Here is a 22,042-nt window from a genome sequence, read left to right on the forward strand (position 1 = left end):
TCCCTCCAGGTTCCTCACTGCCCACAGACCGCAACAAGTGCGTTCTATCTGGGTCAACACCAAGCCTACGTGCACCGGGGCACGCGATTAGTCATCCTCCCCTCCATGCCGTCGCGCCCAACCCAGCAAAGCATAATAACATAATAAGCTCCCGGTGCGGTAGTAAGCGGCTTTTGGTGCAGTTACAACATAATGTCTGTCACACCATGAATATACACACACTGCGCTAACCATGTCTCCTTCAGTTGATGCTCGCCTTGCTATCCTAGCTGTCTTACCTGCTTCCTTTGTTTTTATCACATCCCTCAAGCGACTCATTAGGAACAGACAAAACAAACTTCCCCCTGGCCCAGTGCCGCTCCCACTGTTAGGAAATGTCTTATCGATCAATACCAAGGAGCCTTGGTTGACTTATACCGAATGGGCTGCTGCTTATGGTACGTGATCACATAGTACCACGGTGCATATGTTGTGCAGATCATCGTATCAGGAGACTTGTTTTTCGTGCGACTTTTAGGCCAGGAAGTCGTGGTGATCAATTCTCAGCACGTTGCGAAAGCCTTGCTGGACAAGCGTTCTCGCATTTACTCCGATAGACCATACATAGCCACACTTGAGCCGTGCGTTCTTCTTACATTCTTCCATTTAATCATTATGGAGTACAGACAGGTTTGGTTGGTCGGTCATCTTTGGATTCGCATGCTATGGTGACGAATGGCGTCTTTGCCGACGACTCTTCCACCAAACTTTCCATACCGACTCGGCACTCAAGTTTCGTCCAATGCAGATCAAGCGGGCTCATGAGATGATCGTCAATCTAATCGATGACCCTGAACATTATCATTCTCACTTCGCAACGTCAGTCGACGTGTTTGTAAACATCGAATGATTGTTAACTTGCTCATAGATTCTCGTCATCAGTTGCGATGTCAGTGACATACGGCTATCAAACCAGTCCTCGTAATGATCCTCTGGTCCGAATCGTAGAAAATGCACTGGCTATTGGCAATCAGGTGGCAATCCCAGAGAGAGCAATCTTACTCAAAACCTTCCCCTTCTGTGAGCTCAGCTCTTTTTCTCGTGAAAATAGTTGACATTTTGCACTCCGATGCAGTACTGAAGTTACCTGACTGGTGTTGGGGATCCTCGATCAAACGCGAGGCCCAAGCCTCGACCAATCTCATGACTGAAATGACGGAGGTGCCATTTCGATATACGCAGCGACATATGGTAGGCATCTTTCGTTTCAAAAATATTAGTTTTGTCCCAGCTATTACTTACATGATCGTCAAGGCAGAAGACTTGGCCCTTGGTCAGTTTTCGATGGTGGCAGAAAATCTTCAACGAATGGAGAAGCAGGATCAGACATCCAGACCATTGTTTGAGAGTGCCTTGAAGAAAGCAGCTACTTCTGCTATCGTGGGTTCGTCATCTTTTTACGAAGGATGTTATACTGCTCTTTGATACACATCTACGCAGGTTCATACGAGACGGTTAGCGGATGTCCAAACCATATTGTCCACTGCTGAATGTCTTCGCAGGGTGCTTCGGTCTTGATGGCTTTTGCTCTCGCCATGGTGTCTTACCCAAATGTTCAACAACGCGCACAAGCGGAGATAGACTCGGTGGTTGGGCGGGACCGCTTGCCTACATTTGAAGACAGAGCGTCACTACCATATATTGAATCAGTTCTGCGGGAGACTTTGCGATGGCAGCCTGTCGCACCCATTGGTAATCTTCCTTGCTGAGGGATCAAGCCTGCACTGAAGATGATATTATAGCGCTACATGCCACCTCGGATGATGATATATATGACGGTTACTTTATTCCAAAAGGTCTGCCGTTTTTGTCTAATGAGGAGATCATCGGTAACATCATACATCAGGAGCGAATGTCATATGCAACATATGGTCAGATACATTCTGTCTAGGTTTCGAGATGCTGACGTTATATTGCAGGGGAATTGCACGGGATGAAAAGCGGTACCCCAATGCATCTGTGTTTATGCCAGAGAGGTTCATGGACGCCGATGGTGCGCTGACGGACGACGACCCGGCTGAATATTGTTTTGGCTTAGGCCGACGTAGATGTCCAGGTGGGTTGGGTTATTTCATTGCCGTATTGCATGTGATGAGCCAATACATTCTTTGATCAGGCCGGTATGCTGCTGATGCCTCAGCGTGGTCTGCTATCGTTACTATGCTGGCCACGGTAGAGTTTTTTTTTGCCAAAAATGACCAGGGAAAAGTGATCGAATTCACCCCCGAATTCACGACGGGACTCTTTCAGTACTTGTTTTCTTATGTTATTTCATCCGGTTACTAATACCGATTTAGTTCTGTTACGGTCTTTCCCTGCAGTATTTCGCCACGTTCTCATATTCATTCAGGACTCGTGGGCGCTGCTTTACGAATGGGAGAGTAACATGTATGTGACAGTGAAAGCCTTGTCATCGTCCTTTTCTATGTTCTGACTTGGGCCAACTGCCAATCAGTCTCCTAGCTGTTATTTTCGTGTCGCAATAGTACTCTCAGTGTACCTATATTTGATGCGTCCTTTTTCCAGTTCGAGTTGTGTCGACACATACCTTGTTTGAGTAGTTTTGATATTTGATTTCGTTAGCAAACTACTAAGGGCCTGTACAGACTTGTACAGACTTACGGCCATGATCAATTTTCTGCAGTGAATGTTTGAACATCGAGACGCGTCAGTCACATGATGTAAACAGCGTGAGTCTAATAATAGATTTGCTAAAGTTTGAGTTAACGTCTACTATAGTCTAGGCCCCTACCCGCAGGAGCTCATTTCACTTCACTTCCTCTTCTATCTGCAGGCGGGGTCCTTGGTTTCATTTCGCGGCTCTATACCCCGTCCTAACATATGATGTCACAGCCGGGAACGAACCTAATAAACCATTCCTCTCCAACACCAACTTCTACACATGATCTCCCTTTCACCTCACCTCCTCTAGTCACGATCGTTTATGTGCGCTGCCTGCAGTGACTAATATTCGTGGAGCGTCGTGGTCTATGCTGGTGGACATGTTTCAAGTTCGCATCGAGTTCTAACTTGCACACTTTATCCTGCAGGAAGTAAACTAGGAAGTAATTCTAGATAGTAATACTTGGTAACAACGGGAGGAGACGTAGTGAATGAAATCTTCATACGCCCCTAAACTGTTTTGCGAGAGACCAATGAGGTGCAAGAAGGCAAATAGGTATTGTATGAAACCTGTGGAATACGCATAAATATCCAGTCGATTAACATAAGTGCATGCCCAAAATTTGACTGACAAATACAACCGGCTACTGTCCCCGACACTTGTGCCATGACATGCCGTGTGTGGCACTACTCAAGTCCAGCTGCAGGGCATTGTTGGGTATTACCAGTGTGGTGCCTGGGGCATACATCGCAGACGAGTATAAAGCGAGTGGGATCCAAAGGAGAAGTCGTCCTTCGGGACCTACAATCCATCCCTCCCCATTCGGGCCTAATGAGCCCAGGGTTTGAGAATCTTGGAGAAAAGAGTTTGGGGTTGGGGCGTCGGACTCAGAATCTTGGAGAAAGGAGGAGGCGGAATTAAGGGCATGAGTCAGGTTGGATGAGAAACATATTGTAGGTACTTCAAATGGTTGGTGCTGCTTTAGAAATTCCAAATCCCACACCCGGATGGTCTTGTCGGATGACCCAGACACGATGCGTTTACCATCAGGTGAGATTGTGACAGACAGAATGCTTCCGGTGTGCCCTCGAAAAACGACTGCCTCGCCAGTCTTCAAATCCCACACCCGGATGGTCTGGTCATCCGACCCAGACACGATGCGATTGCCATCCAAGGAAATCACGACAGTGTTAACGCGCTCAGTGTGGCCTTGGAGAGCGGCGCCCACTTGTTTGTCAGTCCTCATATCCCACACACGAATAGTCTTGTCTCGTGAGCCAGATACAAGGTGACATACATCCGGCGAGATTGCAACAGAGAGGACCCAGCCAGTGTGGCCTCGGAGACGGACACGTGATACCGCGCCAGTCCCCATATCCCTCACTTGAATTGTACTGTCATCCGAACCAGACACTATGCGGTTTCCGTCCGATGAAATTGCAACACACCGAACGTAGTCAGAGTGCCCACCAAGAGAATATACATTGCCGGTCTCCATATGCCACGCCCGGACTGTCCTGTCGTCTGAACCAGATATGATATGATTTCTGTCGGGCGAAATTGCGACAGACCGCACATAGTCAGTATGGCCTCGGAAAACACCCGATGCTTTCCCAGTTTCCGCATTCCACATGCGTATGCTCTCATCAGCTGAACCCGACACAATGCCCTTCCCGTCCGGCGAGATTGCGACTGACAGAACAGGATTGATGTGCCCTTGGAGAGGGGGAACCAATGCCTTTCCGGTCTCTATATTCCACACTCGAATTGTGGTGTCGTCCGAGCCAGACACGATGGAACATCCATCGGGCGAGATTGCAACAGAATTGATAGAGGCAGTGTGACATTCGAGGGTGTTAACCGATGCCTTGCTCGTAATGGTGTCGGCATCCCACACCCGAATTGTTTTGTCGTATGAACCAGAAACTATGCGGCTTCCATCTGGTGAGATTGCGACAGACCCAACCCAACCAGTATGGCCTTGGAGAGGGGATCCTATTGCTTCACCATTCTTCGCATCCCACACTCGGATTGTCTGGTCATCTGAACCAGATAGAATGCGGCTTCCATCCGACATGATTGTGAGTGACAGAACAGCGTCAGCGTGACCTTTGAGGGGGGCACCAATTGCTTCACCAGTCTCCATATCCCACACCCGAATTGTCTTGTCGGATGACCCAGACACAATGTGTTTTCCATCAGGCGAGATTACAACAGAGAAGACAGTGCCAACATGGCCTTGGAGAGAGGCGCCCAATGCCTTGCCGGTCTCTATATCCCACACCCGGATCGTCCTGTCTTCCGAACCAGACACGATACGTTTCCCATTCGGTGAGATTGTGACAGAGTAAACCTTGTTTGTGTGGCCTTGTAGTGGGGCACCGAACGCCTCGCCAGTCTCCATGTCCCACATCCGAGTTGTCTTGTCGGCCAATCCAGACACGATACGCTTTCCATCTGGTGAGATTGCGATAGACAAAACTGAGTTAGTGTGACCTATGAGAGGAGATCCTGATGCCTCGCCAGTCTTTGCATCCCACACCCGGACTGTTTCGTCCTCCGAACCTGAAACAATGTGATGTCCATCCGGCGAGAATGCGATAGACAAAATAGAGCCAGTGTGGCCTCGAAGAGGGGCAGAAAATGCCTCGCCAGTATCCATGTCCCACACCTGAATCGTTCCATCTTCTAAACCGCACGCAATGTGTTTTCCGTCTGGCGACAATGCAACCGAGTAAACAACGTCATTCGCACGGAGTATCTTCTCCATCTGAGGCCAATTTTCGACATGGCCAGCAACAATGCGGGGGGTGCAAGAAAACTTGGAGGCGAACTTGCGGAACATTCTGGACTGCGTTGGGGCGAACGGCAGAGCGGACAAGTATAAATGGGGAGTGCTGCGTAGAATGGTGATTGCGAAAGTTCGGACGAAACGCAGCGTATCCCTGGTAGCGTGACCAACATGCGTGAATTCAGCATGACCCTGCAACCACCCCACTACTCGTAAGAATTCATTGAGAAAAGAACAAACTTGAACTACGCACCGAAAACCAATCTGCAACAGACGAGAGGGTCACTACCGAGCCACCAAGGCCCTTCATCAGGGCCAGCGCTTCCAACCACCAAAGAAGGCGCTCTTCATCGAAGAAAGCTTCAACTTCCTTGGCGAGCGACAACTCGAAGGACACGGAGCCAACATGTGTGCCCCAGAATCGACATGAGTATGATAATTCAGTTGAAATAGAATCCTTCACTCGTTTCTCCAATTCAGGGACAGATGAGTTAGGTAAGTAAGAACTCTCTAAGGAGCATATGTTGAAGCGAAGTCCACCCTCCATGACTCGAAGTGAAGCAAAGGCAAGATCATTGTGTATTGATGAGGCATCAATGAAGAAGCCATGGCTCCGCGATTTGTCTGTGAGAAAGTCATAGAAGGATGCGTGGAGGGGACGTATGGGAGTATGGGAGTCCGAAGTGCCAGTCAAAAGGGACCCCAGTGGCCCAAGGACCCGGCCCACTTCGTAATCGCAAGTCCCTTCGAGAAAATGGAGTCGCATGGCCGTCAACGCAGGCATGGGCAGGGGTTCCAACGAGGCAAGGATTTGCCCCATCACTGAGCAAAACACCGGGATAGCTTCTCTGCGCTCGTCCTCCGGCATGATTTCTCCCAAGATGCGTGCATACATAATATCCAACAGACGCGTTCCTTTTTCAGATGTTCCTGCAATCATAGCTTTGTAATGGCCCACCGGACCCACGCCCACTTTGTTCGTACCCTTGATGTACTCACAGGCGAGACGGGCCCATTCAAACAGGCCATCTGATTTCAGAGCGAGCGCCTTAAAGTGTACATCGCTCAAGACGTGACGCAGGTCTTCCAGCTTGTGGGAGATATAAAGCTGAATGTCGAGTTCTGTAGACAAAGACGAGACATCATCCAAGGAAACGTGGCGAACATGTGGTGCAGCATGCAGAGTGTTATGAATGTCTTCAAGTGGACAGGAAATGAGGAGAATGCGGAAGTTGGTTGGAAGTTCAACTAGTTGTGAGGTTGAACTGTTCAGTTTGCCAGCGAGTAGACGAAGAATCTGTTCCCGAGAATCAGCTTCACCGCTCTCATCCAACGCATCGATGACAATGAGCACGGGTGCAGCAATGGCTTTTGAGGCTATGCTCGTCGGCCCAATGATGAGTTCCTGCCACTGTTTTGTGATATCTAGAGTGCGCTTGAGTCCGTCGTGATCACGAACTGCTTGCGCCAAGGCTCGTCGCACGATAGGGTTGCAGTCCGCTAATTCTCTTGCGATGGTCGTGAATATTTTGTCTTGACGCCGATCCGCTTGCCGAGTGCGATCGAAGCAGAAACATGAGCCAAGACCACCGTTTTCGATATACCAGTTGGCTATTGTATGGGCAACGGCCGATTTACCCTTGCCTGCTGTGCCAGACAACCATAATACGCGTGGAGCGCCCTCCTCGGTGCTACTGATCCAATTCTGAATATCCTTCAAAAGGTCTCGCCGAGTATTTGGCAAACAGCATTTACACGTATTCAATCCGGCGCCTGTTGCGTACTCCATGCCTACAAGGTCCAGACTCTCAGCTATGCCAGAGGTCGTGGAATGTCAGATAAGGCTCAACAAAATCTAAGAGCGTCTCTTACCCATATGGTGGACGATCACAACGGTGTCACGAGCCACTCGGTCTCGGAATTGTTGCATGAGACCATCGAGAACATTGCTGTAGCTCTTAATCGTTGTATCCGTTTCGTCGAAAATGTGCTTGCCGAGCCTTATCCCTATACAAACAGGCACCATTGAGTCCCAGAAGGCGAAGCAGTGGGATCAACCCACAGGCACTCTTCGTCTCGGAGTAATGGCTGATGAAATCAGCGCACTCCAGTGTCTGCTGCGCTATCTTCCCATATATCGCTAGCATTGACTGAATCTTGGCCAATTCCTCCTCTTCCGTGATGAAAATATAGACTTCAGATATCTTTGAGAGTAAACTGGAAACAGCGACATCACGGTCTGCCTGATCAAGAATCATCTGTCATGGAAAATCTTGTCGCCCTGCGATGGTGATGATTGAGAAAGAAGCCTACCTTGGATGCGCAAGTGAAGATACTCAATGCCGCCTTCGCGTAGGGATGGACCTGTGTGTGAATGTTAGTCGCGTACAGCAAAGAGATACGTGACTGTACATTCGCGATCTCGTTGGCAATGAAATTGAATGCCTTCAAAGGTCGAAGCAACGCGGAGAACGTGTCAATTGCATCAGAAACAGACGGTAGATTGTTGATTGCGGAAGAGGTATCTTGGACTATTGTTGGGACCTGGCCAATGCCTGCGACACCTTTGGTAGTTTCGGTGATTCTTTCGTTAACAAGCTTCAGGTCGAGATGTTCGGCCTGGTTATAAAAGTTAACATATCATCAAAAAAGACGGATCATAATATTGCGAACTACGTTGGACGAATTTACTTCTGTAATCCCCGAATTGGAAGATTTTTCAGGATTCGGTTCGAGCGTTGGAGCGGTGATATCCTGCAGAAGTGAAGGGTAGCAATCATGGTACACAGAGCATACTCAGAGATGAGATCGTGGATACCTTGTTTGACTGAATGAATTGAATGTCTTGTGGGCTGGAACTTGCAGTCGTGGTTTCAGGGTTGAGAGACTGTCGAGCGCTTCGAGCGAAGCGCTTGGTCACCTTGTCGAGTAACTTGGGAACTGACCCCAAAAATCGTCCACGAGACCCATTCCTCGAATCCGGGAGAGAGAACAGCTGTGATCATTACAAATAATGCATAGTTCGAAAGACAGAGGTCCATACATCTTGGCTGGCTGCCCTCCTGTCTCTCTCCTGTACCAAAGGACGGTCTGGATGACTTGGCTTCAACCATCCCCAACGGGTCTTATGATGAGGACTGTTTTCATCCATTGAGAAAGTGTGATGGACAGATGAGTGTGCGTGTCAAAAGATTCCTTGGTGAAAAAGGAGCGAGGGTGAGTGGAGCCAAAGATAGACATGCACTGGCTGCATGTCTGCCGCAATGAGTATCATTATTGAATGATGTGTCTGGAAGGGTCCGTTAAAAATCGTGCGGGAACGTTACATAATGATCGATTCAGGACTTGATCGATAAGATCATCGACGCGTGCCGGAAACTCATCCGCAGGCTCCGGTTCCGCACTTTGCTATTACATAATGCTAGGTTTATACCCATGTACAAATTGGATCGTAGTACATAGCCGATCGAGACCATGACACACCCGGGCCTAAGTTCTCACTTGACAATATATTGATTAGCTGTCCATTCAAATTTCTAAGCACCCCCGCCCTCATCTCCCTTTCCACAGACCTCCACACGTCGCCGACCGTGACGAGCGCCTGCTATCTGGGATCAGCGCCAAGCCTACGACAGCGAGGTATGGATAAGTATTTCAATAAGCTCTCGGCGCGGTTTTCCGTGCAGTTAAAACTCAATGCCTGTCGCGTCTTGTATACCCACACACTGCTCTAACCATGTTTCCTTCAGTTGATGCTCGCCTTGCTATGCTCGCCGTCTTACCTGCTTTCTTTGTTTTTATCACATCCCTCAAGCGGTTCATTAGGAACAGACAAAACAAACTTCCCCCTGGCCCAGTGCCGCTCCCACTGTTAGGAAATGTCTTATCGATCAACACCAAGGAGCCTTGGTTGACTTATACCGAATGGGCTGCTGCTTATGGTACGTGGTCACATAATACCGCGGTACATATGTTATGCAGATCATTATATCAGGAGACTTGGTTTTCGTGCGACTTCTAGGCCAGGAAGTCGTGGTGATCAATTCCCAGCACGTTGCGGAAGCCTTGCTGGACAAGCGTTCTCGCATTTACTCCGATAGACCATACATAGCCACACTTGAGCCGTGCGTTCTTCTAAAATTCCTCCATTTAATCATTATGGAGTACGTACAGGTTTGGTTGGTCGGTCATCTTTGCATTCGCAGGCTACAGTGACGAATGGCGTCTTTGTCGACGACTTTTCCACCAAACTTTCCATACTGACTCTGCAATCAAGTTTCGTCCAATGCAGATCAAGCGGGCTCATGAGATGATCGTCAATCTAATCGATGAACCTGAACATTATCATTCTCACTTCGCAACGTCAGTCAACGAGTTTGCAAACATCAAATGATTATCAACCTGTCAATAGATTCTCGTCATCAGTTGCATTGTCAGTGACATACGGCTACCAAACCAGTCCTCGTGATGATCCTCTGGTCCGAATGGTAGAAAACGCACTGGCTATTGGCTTTCAGGTGGTAACCCCAGAGAGAGCAATCTTGCTCAAAACCTTCCCCTTCTGTGAGCTCATCTCTTTTTCTCATGAAAATAATTGACATTCTGTACTCTGATGCAGTGCTGAAGTTACCTGACTGGTGTTGGGGATCCTCGATCAAACGCGAGGCCCAAGCTTCGACCAATCTCATGACTGAAATGACGGAGGTGCCATTTCGATATACGCAGCAGCATATGGTAGGCATCTTTTGTTTTATTCCCAGCTATTAATTACATGGTCGGCAAGACCGAAGACTCGGCCCTTGGTCAGTTTTCGATGGTAGCAGAAAACCTTCAACGAATGGAGAAGCAGGATCAGACATCCAGACCATTGTTTGAGAGTGCCTTGAAGAAAGCAGCTACTTCTGCTATTGTAGGTTCGTCATCTTTTTTTGAAGGATGTATACTGCTCTTTGATACACATCTATGTAGGTTCATACGAGACGGTTAGCGGATGTCCGAACCATATTGTCAACCGCTGAATGTCTTCGCAGAGTACTTCGGTTTTGATGGCTTTTGCTCTCGCCATGGTGTCTTACCCAGATGTTCAAAAGCGCGCACAAGCGGAGATCGACTCAGTTGTTGGGCGGGACCGCTTACCTACATTTGAAGACAGAACGTCACTACCATATATTGAATCCGTTCTGCGAGAGACTTTGCGATGGCAGCCTGTCGGGCCCATTGGTAATCTTCCTCGCTGAGGAATCAAGCCTGCACTGAAGATGGTGTTATAGCGCCGCATGCCACCTCGAGTGATGATATATATAACGGTTACTTTATTCCAAAAGGTCTGCCATTTTTGTCTAATGAACAGATCATCAGTAACATCATACATCAGGAGTGACTGTCATATGCAACATATGGTCAGATACATTCTGTCCAGGTTTCGAGATACTGACATTATATTGCAGGGGAATTACACGGGATGAAAAGCGGTACCCCAATGCATCTGTGTTTATGCCAGAGAGGTTCATGGACGCCGATGGTGCACTGACGGACGACGACCCGGCTGAATATTGTTTTGGCTTAGGCAGACGTAGATGTCCAGGTAGGTTGAGTTATTTCACTGCCGTATTGCATGTGATGAGCCAATACATTCTTTGATCAGGCCGGTATACTGCTGATGCCTCAGCGTGGTCTGCTATCGTTACTATGCTGGCCACGGTGGAGTTTTCTTTTGCCAAAAATGACCAGGGCAAAGTGATCGAATTCACCCCTCAATTCACGACGGGACTCTTTCAGTACTTGTTTTCTTGTGTTATTTCATTCGGTTACTAATATCGATTTAGTTCTGTTACGGTCTTTCCCTGCAGTATTTCGCCACGTTCTCATGTTCATTCAGGACTCGTGGGTGCTGCTTTACGAATGGGAGAGTAATGTGTATGTGACAGTGAAAGGCTTGGGCCACTGCCAATCAGTCTCCTAGGTATTCTTCTCGTGCCGCAGTTGCTCTCAGTGTACCTATATTCGATGCGTCCTTTTTCCAGTTCGAGTTGTGTCGGCACATACTTAGTACCATGTTTACAAAGTATATGTCTTCCCCTTCTATGATCATGTGACAATTTGAAATAAGCCCAGCGTGAGTCTAATAATAGATTCACTCACGCCGCCCCTCCCAACTTGAAGCACTCGTATACCTAGTACCCGCAGCAGCTCGTTTCACTTTCTCTCCTCCGCAGGCGACATTTTCTGTTCAGTAACCGCAGAAAAATAACTAACTCGTTCGACTTTCCAGATATTGCCCGACGTAGCAAATTCTTGAGAGTCAGTTCGATATATGGTATTTCCTCAGGCTTTCGTGCGAGCTGGGTGAGCTTCTTGGAATGCTTTATCTTCTTGAGTGGTTAAAACTTGTTCTGCTAGGTCGGCTCGCCCTCAGTTAGCAGGAGCATTGAGAGGAGAGACACTTATTAACTTAAACGCGCTGTGGTGAGCGGTGATCAAGTATCTCTATCAGCCTGCGATTGTCTGCCTCGTTGTAGACTCGATATGCGGGTCTCCTTGCTCACCGCCTCAGTTTACTGGCATGGTTAGCTCAGGCTAGTTTGCCTACTCTATCCTCCGAGGAAGCGAGGTTTTCTGCGTCTCTACGATACTTTCGTGAATTGACTCAAGTTTTCCTCCCCATTGCGAGTCCTCGATAGGGAAAATATCGGACTCGCGGTGTGTTTTGCTTTCGGCGATCAATGCTAAGCGCTGTTATATCAGACTGTCACGATCAGTGTCAGTTCTTCACTGTTCTTGAGTGCAATCCTTCTGGACGCCTTTTCAGCCATCTCCTGATCGACACCATAGACTAGTTTCTCGTCAACGAGGTATCCTGGCGTGCATCTGGAATGACTTGACTCATCTTGACGTTTGTGTTTTCATGCACTTTCCTCAATTACTTGACGTCTACACCTAGTTTGAGCGGGGACTAATAAATACTTCATTTTCGCCGCTTTGGAATCTGTAACTGCAGAGATCTCCACATACATGGCAAAGAAATCAAACACTCAGTCATGGTCCTATGCTGGATCGAATGGAGTGCACCTCATCCGAGACCAACCGTATCGAAAACTCTGTGCTCGTTAGATGAATCAGTCCCGGAATTTTTGTATCAATGCGAGTCTGCGCCCCATGACCACCGAGCGGGTACTACTTATTTCACCTTCGAAGTTCGATTCGCGTTCCGTTCGATGCTTAGTCTTATAATACCTCCGGCGCACGTCTACGCTCGTTCTATGTGACAACAAGTTATAGGAAGTTAGACCCCGTCGACAATGTAGGCAGTCTGTGTCAAGCAACATTATAAATGCCATTCATAGCTCATTCGAAGATCGAAAACCAATAAACCGAAACAAATTCTAGAAGCTAGGGTGTCGTGACATCGTGATATTGCTCGCTGACATCCTATCAAGGCAATTCCCTGTTACAAAGTACATAAAGAGCAGGCACTGAGAGTTGGTCGCATTACAAGATACTCGAGGACGTAGAAAAATTAGCTGCGCCATACAGAATACAGATTATTGACGGATTACACATATTTTACGAGCTCAATCAGGGAGTCCACTTGTCCGAGGAAAGATCAAAGTGGAGTACAATCTAGAAGCCTATACCATCGCTCACTTTTCGCGATCCAACTCTTGACGGTGAAACGCATTTTGGGGGAAACGACTGGCAGGACCTTCGACTCCGCATACATGTCATGCCTTTGCCCGAGGTTGCCGATAACGGGTTGTAGGCGAGCTACAAGTCGATCGAGAGCATCTTTATCTGTTTCCAAGTCGGTAGCGGGCAGTCCAAACAGAAGTGTAGACTTTGCAGCCGCTCAGAGCTTGACAGAATGTGCAAAATGAAATAAGAAACTTACAGATTCGTTGCTGGGAGAAACCGTAATTGTGTTTTTTTCATCATCTTCCAATTGGAAAAGCAGGCTGTAAAGCCATTTGCAATGAGTATCGAGCATGTCATCGCAGTCGATACAGCGTTTCCAGGGCCGCCGTATCCTATAGAACACATTAGCGTCGCCTAGGGAAAGAATCGGCTTAAGCTGACTTGGTATTGCACTTCATGCACCGCAGGTACGTGGCTTGATCCAAATCGAAGGGATAAAAATCGGTCACCCGCGCAACGACCGTGAATGTGTTGGGACGGACGGTGCTGGCGATAACTTGTTTCAGAGTGAGATCCTGGAATGTCTCGGGAGTACGAGGGCGTGATGTTGTGGCGGAATTGGCCGCTGGTTCGACGGACACCCCGTCTCGTTTCATTTCTAACTTCCACTTCTCCTTGCGTCTGTTGTAGGAGTATCAGCGACAAGTAAAATGTCAACAGTTCCGCTAACACGTACTGAAGAAGAGCTTGTACGTCCTCCTTCTTGCGGTCATCGGCTGCAATGATCAGTCGTTCGTCGCCCCCTAGACGCCCAAAGTCACCCTTAACACCTATCCTGTTAATCAATCGCAGATTCTTGATTCTATACGTCGTGCCTGGCTGAAGGTCGCGTGCTCTCCCTTTCTGCCCACCCTCCAGGACAATCTTGACAATCCGGCGGTCGAGACCAAGTGCCCAGGGTGCCGACTCTGCTGGGTTGAAGAGGTTGGGATTGAATGTGTAATCTGTCACATAAACAACCGGCTCTTCCCCAGGGGCAAGATCAACATGAAGAAGCTGTAGAACGTGTTATGAAGTGAAAGACGAAGTGTTTATCTGACCCACCTCAACAGTGCAGTGGAAGAACGCGACCTCTCCGTCAACATCTTCAATCAACTTAGTGTCAAACCGTGCAGAAGAGCTGGACACCCCTCCCCCTTGCTCAAACTTCTTTTTCCGCCTGGAGAACATACGGTAAATGATATGATTGACCAGCCGACAGCACCACTCACTCTAGCAATGCGCGAAAATGCAAGTTTTTGCCATGTTCGGCCTCATCAAGCTTTTTTGACTTGTGTGTTTCCACCAATTTACTGTGGAGATGATTATCGGAGTCTGTCCTCACGCGTGCGTTTGGGAGGCTCCAGAATTCCCCGGGCTGCATTGTATTTGCGAGGAGCCTCGCGCTATCCCACATCTCTATCTTGAAAACGTATGCTGACAGTTCCGGAGAGCACCAGTTTGCTTGTGGTGGTTTGGCGTGAGGGTTTATGGTGTAGTCAGTCACATACAAGGTGTTGGGTCCACTGGTGTTTTCATAGCTGTGCAAAACCTAGACTTTTGTAAGCTCCACATTTACGGAAAGTTGTCTGTAAACTCACTTCGACGGTGCAATCGAAATAACCTTGAGGAGAAGTCTCCGGGGTGACCTCAGAGATGAGATGATGCTCTCGCGAAGGGCGTGAGACGCACTGCACGGTTGTGATACCTCGTTCTTTGGCATGTATCGTCTGCCACCAGTCGGCAAGCTGAGCGCAGTACTGCGCTTCTTTGCCTTGCTCACTCGGCTCGTAGTAAGGTGAGTACATGTATCCAGATCCTTCGTCTGGTGTCCCAGAATGCGGGGCGTCAATTCTGTCAGGAACGCGGAAACGCCGGGCTTGGGTATCATAGGTGGCCCAGCGCAACTTATCATGGTACCCTACGCCATTGAAGCCGCCACTATACGGGGAGGTCTGATCAAATATCGTGAGTGAGTGAAATCAGTACAGGGGATTGATCGATACCTTAAGCCTCCGAAAGAGGACTATATCGCCAACTTCAGCCTGAGGGAGCCACGCCGTGTGCTTCTTCTGGAAACAATTGACCCTGAAGCTATAAGTCACGAATTCTATATTGTCTTCCATGCAGGAAGGGTCGACGATGGTGAAATTACGGCACCACTCTGGTACTACGATGAGCAAAGAACCAACAATAAATGCTGAGGGAATCCTACCTTCTGAGCGAGTGAATGTCGTGGGCTTGATTGACGTAACTACACCAATGATGTTGAAGAATCCCGGTCCCGGCTCAATCTTCTTGATTGGCATGAACACATCTCCCTACAGACAGATTTCGAATGAACTCGTGCTGAACTTGTCTAAAGATACGAAACTCACCCCTTGCGTAGTCATTCCAGCCTTCATAGCCAGCGGTTCATGATTACGTGCAGGACCGTTTGCAGGAGGCGGTGAGGGTACGGTCACCGGCACTGGTGCTATCCTCTCGGACGACGAACTGGTCTTTCCAGAACTCGAGCTCGTGCGCTCGTTAGAGGATACTTGTGGTGGTGACCGTACATCGGTGGGGGGCGATGATGGTGGTCGCGGAACGATCGCCTCTGCTTGTGGTATCGCTATCTCATGCCCGTCCGATTTACGTTTGGCCTTGAGAGCGGATGACTTCTGTGCTTGCTTTTTCCGCCTGCGTCTTTGCCCTCTTGGTAAATCCATTTCTGGTGACTGCTCGCCAGGTTGAGGAAGATTCGCAGCTCGCGAATCGAGATGCTGACGGGACGCAGGAACAGGCGTTGGTTCTTCTCGCGCTTTCTGATTAGCAACGATTTCCGACTGCGGGCTTTTAGATGGGGGATCTGTGTTTGACATTTCCACGTCTTCTGTGGAATGTTGCGGGACAATGTCCCCGACACGCGGAATGTCGCCGGTAGCGCTATACCAGTCCACTAAGAATGCATCAGCACAAATTACTTCTGTAAACGTAAAACAGCATAAAAAATCACCTTCCCAAGTACTGAATACCTTCCCAATTTCGGGTCCTGACATGAGCATGGCTGCGATCCCATCTTTGAATACGAGCCTGACGGGCAGATAGAAAGGTGCAGAAGACTGTGTCCTTGGCTGAATCTGTGCACCCTTAAGAGAAAGGCAGATTCTGTCATTGACAGCGAATGGGAAGGGCATTAATTCGTCGACTTTGGACGAAATGAGAACGAGAAAGCGGTAGGTGTCGCCGTGTTCACACATCTCGACATTCACCTGGCGTTTGTTACCGATGCAGGGAAAAACCATGTGAATTTTGGCTTCAATATTGTTGGTTTCATCTGTCGCGGGGTCGAGAAGGTCAGTTGCATTCTTTCGACGTGTTTCATCGAATAGCGCGAGGTTGTCCTCCAGGCGAGATCTTTTTGGAGGGGATCCTTCTTCCACAGATGTTCTTTTCATGACTGCGTTTGAATGTGAACAACGTGTGCACAGAGAAGAACTGTTAAGTTGATAAAGCTGAGAGATGAAGAAATTGTAACTGACTTCGGAAATGTACTACGACGCGATGTAACGCGGGTTGACCCCCAGGCACTTTCAATATATAGAGTTAGATCGATCCTGGCAGGACCCCAGGAAACCCTCACCATGACCAGCACACTTCCCTTACCAACTCTATTCTCCAGGGCGCTTGCAACAGCCTCAAAGGCCGCAAATCTACCCACTATCGAAGATGAAACACAGGTGCATTTTCATCTTGGACCACATGCTGTATCTCGTTTATATGACAATACTACAAAGGAACTAATCCAATCAGCCGTAACTGATCTCAAGGAGCTGGACCGGCGTGTCGCAGCCCTTTCACTGTTCAGTTCCAATGACGTTCTTGAGGACATATCCACCAGGAATTTGGTTTACTTGTTTGCACGATATGTTCTGGCTGAGGTGCAGAATCGCATGAAGACGACAGATAGGGACGAGCGCATAACTGTTCTCAAGAAGACACAGGTGAATTCTCTATTTCAGTTGATCAATCAAAAGGTCTTAAGCTGTGATCAGGTCCATCTGAGATCATTCATCCATGATTTGGATAACTATTGCTTAGTACCTGAGGTGGATCGTGCGCTGTACGCACAGAGCGCATCTTCCATCAAGGACGCGGCTAAACGGCGAGAAGTCAAGATCAAGCAGTTCAAGGCAGAGAAGGACTTGCGTGCGCGAATCGAAGCTGTACGAAAACGACGGAAGCAGATACCCATCGGAGACCTGTCCCAAAGTGATTTTGATCTTATTCGGTCATTACTCCCGTCAACCGTTACTGCTCAAGCGAGCGACGAGGACGAGGAGGATGATTCAGAGACAGATGAGATCCTTCGGGAAGCAGTATTACTACTACTACGATTAAACTATTCCCAAGCATACTCTCAGCTCGAGAGTATGGATCAGGAGCTTGAACTCCTGCGTATCGCCCCACCTCCTCCCAGGCCAGGTCCACCCTCAGACGACAGAAAAAATAAACTGAAGGACCAGGATGACATGTGGAAACTGGACACAAAATCTTCCGTCGGTGAGAGCGGACCATTACTTGACTCTAGCGGGAAGGTACCAAAGCATTACATTCCCACCACCAAATGAAGTTGATCGTCGTGATAGCCCCTGAGGCCATTTACCATCCTTCCTGCAGGCGGATCAGATCGCATACGTCTGCAATCGCAGGTCTTTGGACCTGATCACCGACTTCCAACGATGAGTATCGACGAGTACCTCAGAATTGAACAAGAACGCGGGAACATACTCACAGGGGGAGGGTAAGTTCTCGCCATTTCAGTTACTTAGACACACTAATTAATCTGCGCAGCCCACAATCGGAGGAACAGCCAACGTCTTCAGAACAACTGACGATGGACTCCGAAACGGACGGTACAATCTTTGGTGAGACGAAATTGGAAGAGAAACGCCAGAAAGACGAACAGTGGGCACAGTTCAAGGATGCAAATCCGCGTGGAGCGGGAAACACGATGAATCGTGGTTGAGGGGGTTAACGGTGAGAAAAGAGAGTTCGTTGCATTGTGTCACAAATGATCTGTAATGCGACGAGGAGGGGCAGTAGAACGCACTCGTTGCAACACGGGCAAGCAAATCAGGTATCATGAGGGGGTAGTACGTATCATTACATGGAAAACACTGAATCAGCAATTGCACTGTGATGCCTCTGGTACGGCGGCAGCCTGCTGTGTCGTAACATCGATTTCTACAATGAAAGGTCAATTCCTTAATCAGCGATACGGCGTGAAAAACATACTTGTATTCTGAGCATCTGCTTGGCCTTCTTTCTCCATCCCAGGTAATGATAGAGCAATCTTCTTGAACAAGCTCTTTACATTGTGTCCAGCTTTCGCTGACGTTTCCATGAACATGATGTTCATTTGTGTGGATTTTGCAGTTGCCTCTTCTACAGTGACTTGGCTGATTGCTGTGTCAGACGACTTCATATTACAGACGAGAGGACAAACCGTTTCTCCGACAGATCGGCCTTGTTGCCGACGAGTACAATAATGACATCGTTCCCCCGTTCTGACCGAACGTCGTCTATCCATTTTGACGTTGAAAGGAAGGATTGTCGATCTTTCCACCATTGAGCACCTGTCACACTTTTGTGAACTGAACTCACTCACTAGTGATATCATACACGACTATAGCTACGGACGAATCTCGGATGTACGATGGTATTAGTGAACGGAAGCGCTCCTGAAGTGATACAGATCAGCCAATAACTACCAACACAACCAACTACCGCACGTCACACGCACCTGTCCGGCAGTGTCCCACAATTGTAACCGCACCGTCCGGTCCTCCAGGTACATAGTCTTGCTCAGGAAGTCAATACCGATGGTGGCCTGGTAGGTGTTGTCAAACGTATCGTACATGAATCTACGCCTATGTCAAAATAGGCAACGGGCCCAGAATCCACCCCAACTGACCTGGTGATGAGACTGGTCTTCCCGACGCTCTGGTCGCCAAGAAGGACGATCTTGGTGCGTTTCGGGGGCGTCGAGGAGAAGTCGGCGGTTGCGGGTGTTGATGGAGCGTCCATTTGTGGAGTACAATCTTGGCCTTATGCCTAAACCGTGTACAACAGTGATAAAACAAGGCGATTGGTTTGCCAAGTGCCTGCTAAAGACCTCTGAATGTGAAAGTCGGTTCGGTTGAGCTCTGTCATGGCAGTGTGTTTATCCGTGTTTGCTCTGTTATTACTGCCAGTTGTATGTAATCCACGTGATATTCTACACAGAAATCTTCTGAATCACTCCATCAACCTCGAGACCCTGGGGCCTGCAACCAAGTTGAACCAACCCAACCTGATTTTGAATAGGACATGCAATGAAACTTTCAGACAAGATCGCGACATACAACTCGTCGCGTCCTTTCTACACCTTTGAGTTCTTTCCTCCTCGGACTGACCAGGTTCGTGTGTGATGTTTCCTTATTATTCTCATCCTTCAAAATCTATATCAGGGGTTCGAGAATTTAATTCCACGTATATCTCGCCTGTCAGTTTTAAATCCCCTTGCAATAAGTGTAACATGGGGAGCTGGAGGTTCGACGAGAGAACGAAGCATTGATCTTGCAGGTCTGACTCAATCAGAATATGGAATCGACACCGTTTTGCACTTGACATGCACAAATATGCTCCCAGGGATGGTGGATGATGCTCTCAGGGTGAGCTCCTTCCCACGAATCTCCGGGCTACGGTGAACACCGCCTTAACAGGCGGCAAAAGTGCGGGGTATACAGAATGTGCTGGCGCTACGTGGTGGTGAGCACCATGATTCTCGTCAGAGACGTTGTTCGTGCCGCTGATATTTTTACTACGTAAGATCCGTCTCGAGGAACCGAACATTGGACACCCGTCGACTCTCAATTTACTCGCGGAATTGATCTTGTGAAGTACATCCGTTCATCTCCGGAGTTTTCCTCCCACTTTTGTATTGGCGTTGCAGGTAGGGGCCCTTAGCTTTGAACTCCTTATGTGACTGATATACGTGTAATAATAGCCTACCCAGAAGGTCACCCAGACCGCGAGACTGACGAAGACGGTAGCTTAAATGTCCTGAAAGAGAAGGTTGATGCTGGAGCAGATTTTATCGTCACGCAACTATTCTATGACGCAGACCCGTTTCTCGAATGGGTTGACAAAGTTAGAGCAAAAGGTTAGTAGCAACTTACGGTGTCGACCATGTCCTTCTGATCGGATCGCAGGCATCACTGTACCCATCATACCCGGTGTCATGCCTATCCAAACGTATTCTTCCTTTTTGCGCTTGATCAAGCTATGCGGAGTCAAGGTTCCCCCATCCGTCATGGCTGCTTTGGAGCCTATTTGTGTAAGTACTCCAATCATATGCCATTGCCCTTTTAATCAGAGGACAGCATGATGACCAGCTTGTCAAGGACTATGGTGTAGGCCTTGCTGTTGACATCATTCGGAAGATTACCTCCACAGGAACAATCAAGGGAATTCACTTTTGCACTCTAAACCTGGAGAAGAGTGTCCAACTTGTGATAGAGAAACTGCAGTGGGCAGGCAGCAGCCCAACAACGAAGAATAAATTGATCGCTGTAAGTCTCGTTAATCTATGGTCGAGGTCAAGTCGCTGATTGTAACTCAGGATGCTCCAGGACCGATGATTCATGTGCAGCTCACTAACTCTTCCGATTTGGTCATCGATCCCACCACAGCAACAAACACAGCAACAAGTGCGCTGACGTCTAAGCAAACTTCGGACCCAGATCCCGGCCGAGGGGAGCTGAATAATGCAGCAACATGGGACGATTTCCCGAACGGTCGTTTTGGTGACTACAAGAGCCCTGCGTTCGGTGCTCAAGATCAGTGGGGTGGTAGTGGCCTGTCTGTGCGACTTGTCTTTCTGCCCAGCCTAACCACCGTGCTGACAGATTTTTGCAGCAGTATGAAGGTCTTAGTGAATGGGGCCATCCCAAAAGTACTGATGACCTTACTTCGCTCATTTTGCGCTACCTTCATTCTGAGGTGTCATCGTCCCCATTTTCTTCCTTACCACTTTCTCCAGAGTCGCTGACTATCCTGCCCCACCTCGAGCAGCTCACGAAGCGCGGGTGGTGGACGATTTCCTCGCAACCCGCAGTAGACGGAGCGTGCTCTACTGATGAAATTTTCGGGTGGGGTCCGAGAGGTGGGTATGTTTATCAAAAAGGGTTTGTGGAGTTTTTCGTGGAAAAGCAAGATCTAGAGAAGATCGAGAAAAAGATCAAGGAAAAGGGGCAAGGTTGGGTGCACTATTTCGCCGGAAATCTGCAAGTGAGTATTCCCTTAAATATTGCACCAGTTTTGTGGACTAATGCGAGTACAGGGAGAATGTAGAAGTAATGTACCCGACGACGGCAGGAATGCAGTCACTTGGGGTATGTTTCCCGGGCAAGAAATCACCCAGACGACCATAATCGAGCGCGAATCTTTCCTGACGTGGAAGGTATGCGTTGTCTTCAGACTCATTCTGCCCATATTTGTACTGACAATACGAATGTAGGATGAAGCATTCTCTATCTGGGCTGAGTGGGCCTCTTTCTACCCACCAGGGTCCGAGGAAAGAGAGCTATTGAATTCTGTTCGCAGGGAGCGGTGGCTAGTGAGCATTGTGCATCATGACTACAAGAGACCAGATGCGCTATGGACGTTCCTACTGGATGGAGAACTATGACGCGTGTACTAGCATGTTCTAGTTTGTCGAAATACTGTTTACATAACTGGGGAAAATTACGATTATGTCGAGAAATTTACGGTGGCGCTCAGCCAAAAAGCCACGCGAGGGCACGTGACACCAATCGATTACCTTTTCGAGGCGGGATTCGCTGACCTCGCTGGCACATGACCAGATTCGTGTGACGGCGTGAGTTCTGACT

The 22,042-nt window shown here is 48.4% G+C and overlaps 7 protein-coding genes across 7 annotated transcripts; 4 read left to right on the forward strand and 3 right to left on the reverse strand.

The window, feature by feature from the left end:
- Positions 1 to 232: 232 nt before the first annotated feature.
- Positions 233 to 2,678, forward strand: HD556DRAFT_1482522 (cytochrome P450; the record flags this gene model as incomplete). Its single annotated transcript, XM_041308652.1, has 13 exons — positions 233 to 437; positions 491 to 620; positions 670 to 858; positions 908 to 1,059; positions 1,115 to 1,230; positions 1,294 to 1,423; positions 1,480 to 1,493; positions 1,542 to 1,731; positions 1,782 to 1,835; positions 1,886 to 1,910; positions 1,959 to 2,095; positions 2,156 to 2,288; positions 2,337 to 2,678. 13 exons carry the CDS (start codon positions 233 to 235, stop codon positions 2,422 to 2,424), a joined length of 1,563 nt encoding a protein of 520 aa, XP_041158881.1. The 3' UTR covers positions 2,425 to 2,678.
- A 2,995-nt stretch (positions 2,679 to 5,673) lies between these two features.
- Positions 5,674 to 7,242, reverse strand: HD556DRAFT_1239766 (uncharacterized protein; the record flags this gene model as incomplete). The annotated part of the gene is made up of 1 exon (XM_041298069.1): positions 5,674 to 7,242. One exon carries the CDS (start codon positions 7,240 to 7,242, stop codon positions 5,674 to 5,676), a length of 1,569 nt encoding a protein of 522 aa, XP_041158882.1.
- Positions 7,243 to 9,189: 1,947 nt separating this feature from the next.
- Positions 9,190 to 11,550, forward strand: HD556DRAFT_1482568 (cytochrome P450; the record flags this gene model as incomplete). The annotated part of the gene is made up of 13 exons (XM_041308653.1): positions 9,190 to 9,394; positions 9,448 to 9,577; positions 9,627 to 9,815; positions 9,865 to 10,016; positions 10,072 to 10,187; positions 10,237 to 10,366; positions 10,422 to 10,435; positions 10,484 to 10,673; positions 10,724 to 10,777; positions 10,828 to 10,852; positions 10,901 to 11,037; positions 11,098 to 11,230; positions 11,279 to 11,550. 13 exons carry the CDS (start codon positions 9,190 to 9,192, stop codon positions 11,364 to 11,366), a joined length of 1,563 nt encoding a protein of 520 aa, XP_041158883.1. The 3' UTR covers positions 11,367 to 11,550.
- A 1,506-nt stretch (positions 11,551 to 13,056) lies between these two features.
- HD556DRAFT_1239725 (uncharacterized protein) lies at positions 13,057 to 15,988 on the reverse strand (the record flags this gene model as incomplete). The annotated part of the gene is made up of 10 exons (XM_041298064.1): positions 13,057 to 13,287; positions 13,342 to 13,477; positions 13,539 to 13,766; positions 13,822 to 14,141; positions 14,190 to 14,304; positions 14,357 to 14,676; positions 14,726 to 15,079; positions 15,131 to 15,288; positions 15,340 to 15,445; positions 15,503 to 15,988. The coding sequence occupies 10 exons, from the start codon at positions 15,986 to 15,988 to the stop codon at positions 13,057 to 13,059; spliced, it is 2,454 nt and encodes an 817-aa protein (XP_041158884.1).
- Positions 15,989 to 16,750: 762 nt separating this feature from the next.
- On the forward strand, positions 16,751 to 18,135 carry HD556DRAFT_1444742 (TAP42-like protein; the record flags this gene model as incomplete). The annotated part of the gene is made up of 4 exons (XM_041306827.1): positions 16,751 to 17,110; positions 17,162 to 17,704; positions 17,756 to 17,910; positions 17,961 to 18,135. The coding sequence occupies 4 exons, from the start codon at positions 16,751 to 16,753 to the stop codon at positions 18,133 to 18,135; spliced, it is 1,233 nt and encodes a 410-aa protein (XP_041158885.1).
- Positions 18,136 to 18,291: 156 nt separating this feature from the next.
- On the reverse strand, positions 18,292 to 19,196 carry HD556DRAFT_1432719 (GTP binding protein; the record flags this gene model as incomplete). The annotated part of the gene is made up of 6 exons (XM_041305154.1): positions 18,292 to 18,353; positions 18,405 to 18,568; positions 18,616 to 18,727; positions 18,778 to 18,850; positions 18,913 to 19,033; positions 19,084 to 19,196. The coding sequence occupies 6 exons, from the start codon at positions 19,194 to 19,196 to the stop codon at positions 18,292 to 18,294; spliced, it is 645 nt and encodes a 214-aa protein (XP_041158886.1).
- A 197-nt stretch (positions 19,197 to 19,393) lies between these two features.
- On the forward strand, positions 19,394 to 21,986 carry HD556DRAFT_1381797 (methylenetetrahydrofolate reductase-domain-containing protein). Its single transcript, XM_041303266.1, has 11 exons — positions 19,394 to 19,567; positions 19,619 to 19,822; positions 19,874 to 19,919; positions 19,981 to 20,103; positions 20,158 to 20,313; positions 20,363 to 20,487; positions 20,534 to 20,722; positions 20,773 to 21,015; positions 21,069 to 21,440; positions 21,493 to 21,612; positions 21,670 to 21,986. The coding sequence occupies exons 1-11, from the start codon at positions 19,484 to 19,486 to the stop codon at positions 21,838 to 21,840; spliced, it is 1,833 nt and encodes a 610-aa protein (XP_041158887.1). The 5' UTR covers positions 19,394 to 19,483; the 3' UTR covers positions 21,841 to 21,986.
- Positions 21,987 to 22,042: the final 56 nt, after the last annotated feature.

This window comes from Suillus plorans (assembly GCF_016647745.1).
Source record: "Suillus plorans strain S12 chromosome Unknown HD556scaffold_38, whole genome shotgun sequence".
Classification (NCBI taxonomy): domain Eukaryota; kingdom Fungi; phylum Basidiomycota; class Agaricomycetes; order Boletales; family Suillaceae; genus Suillus; species Suillus plorans.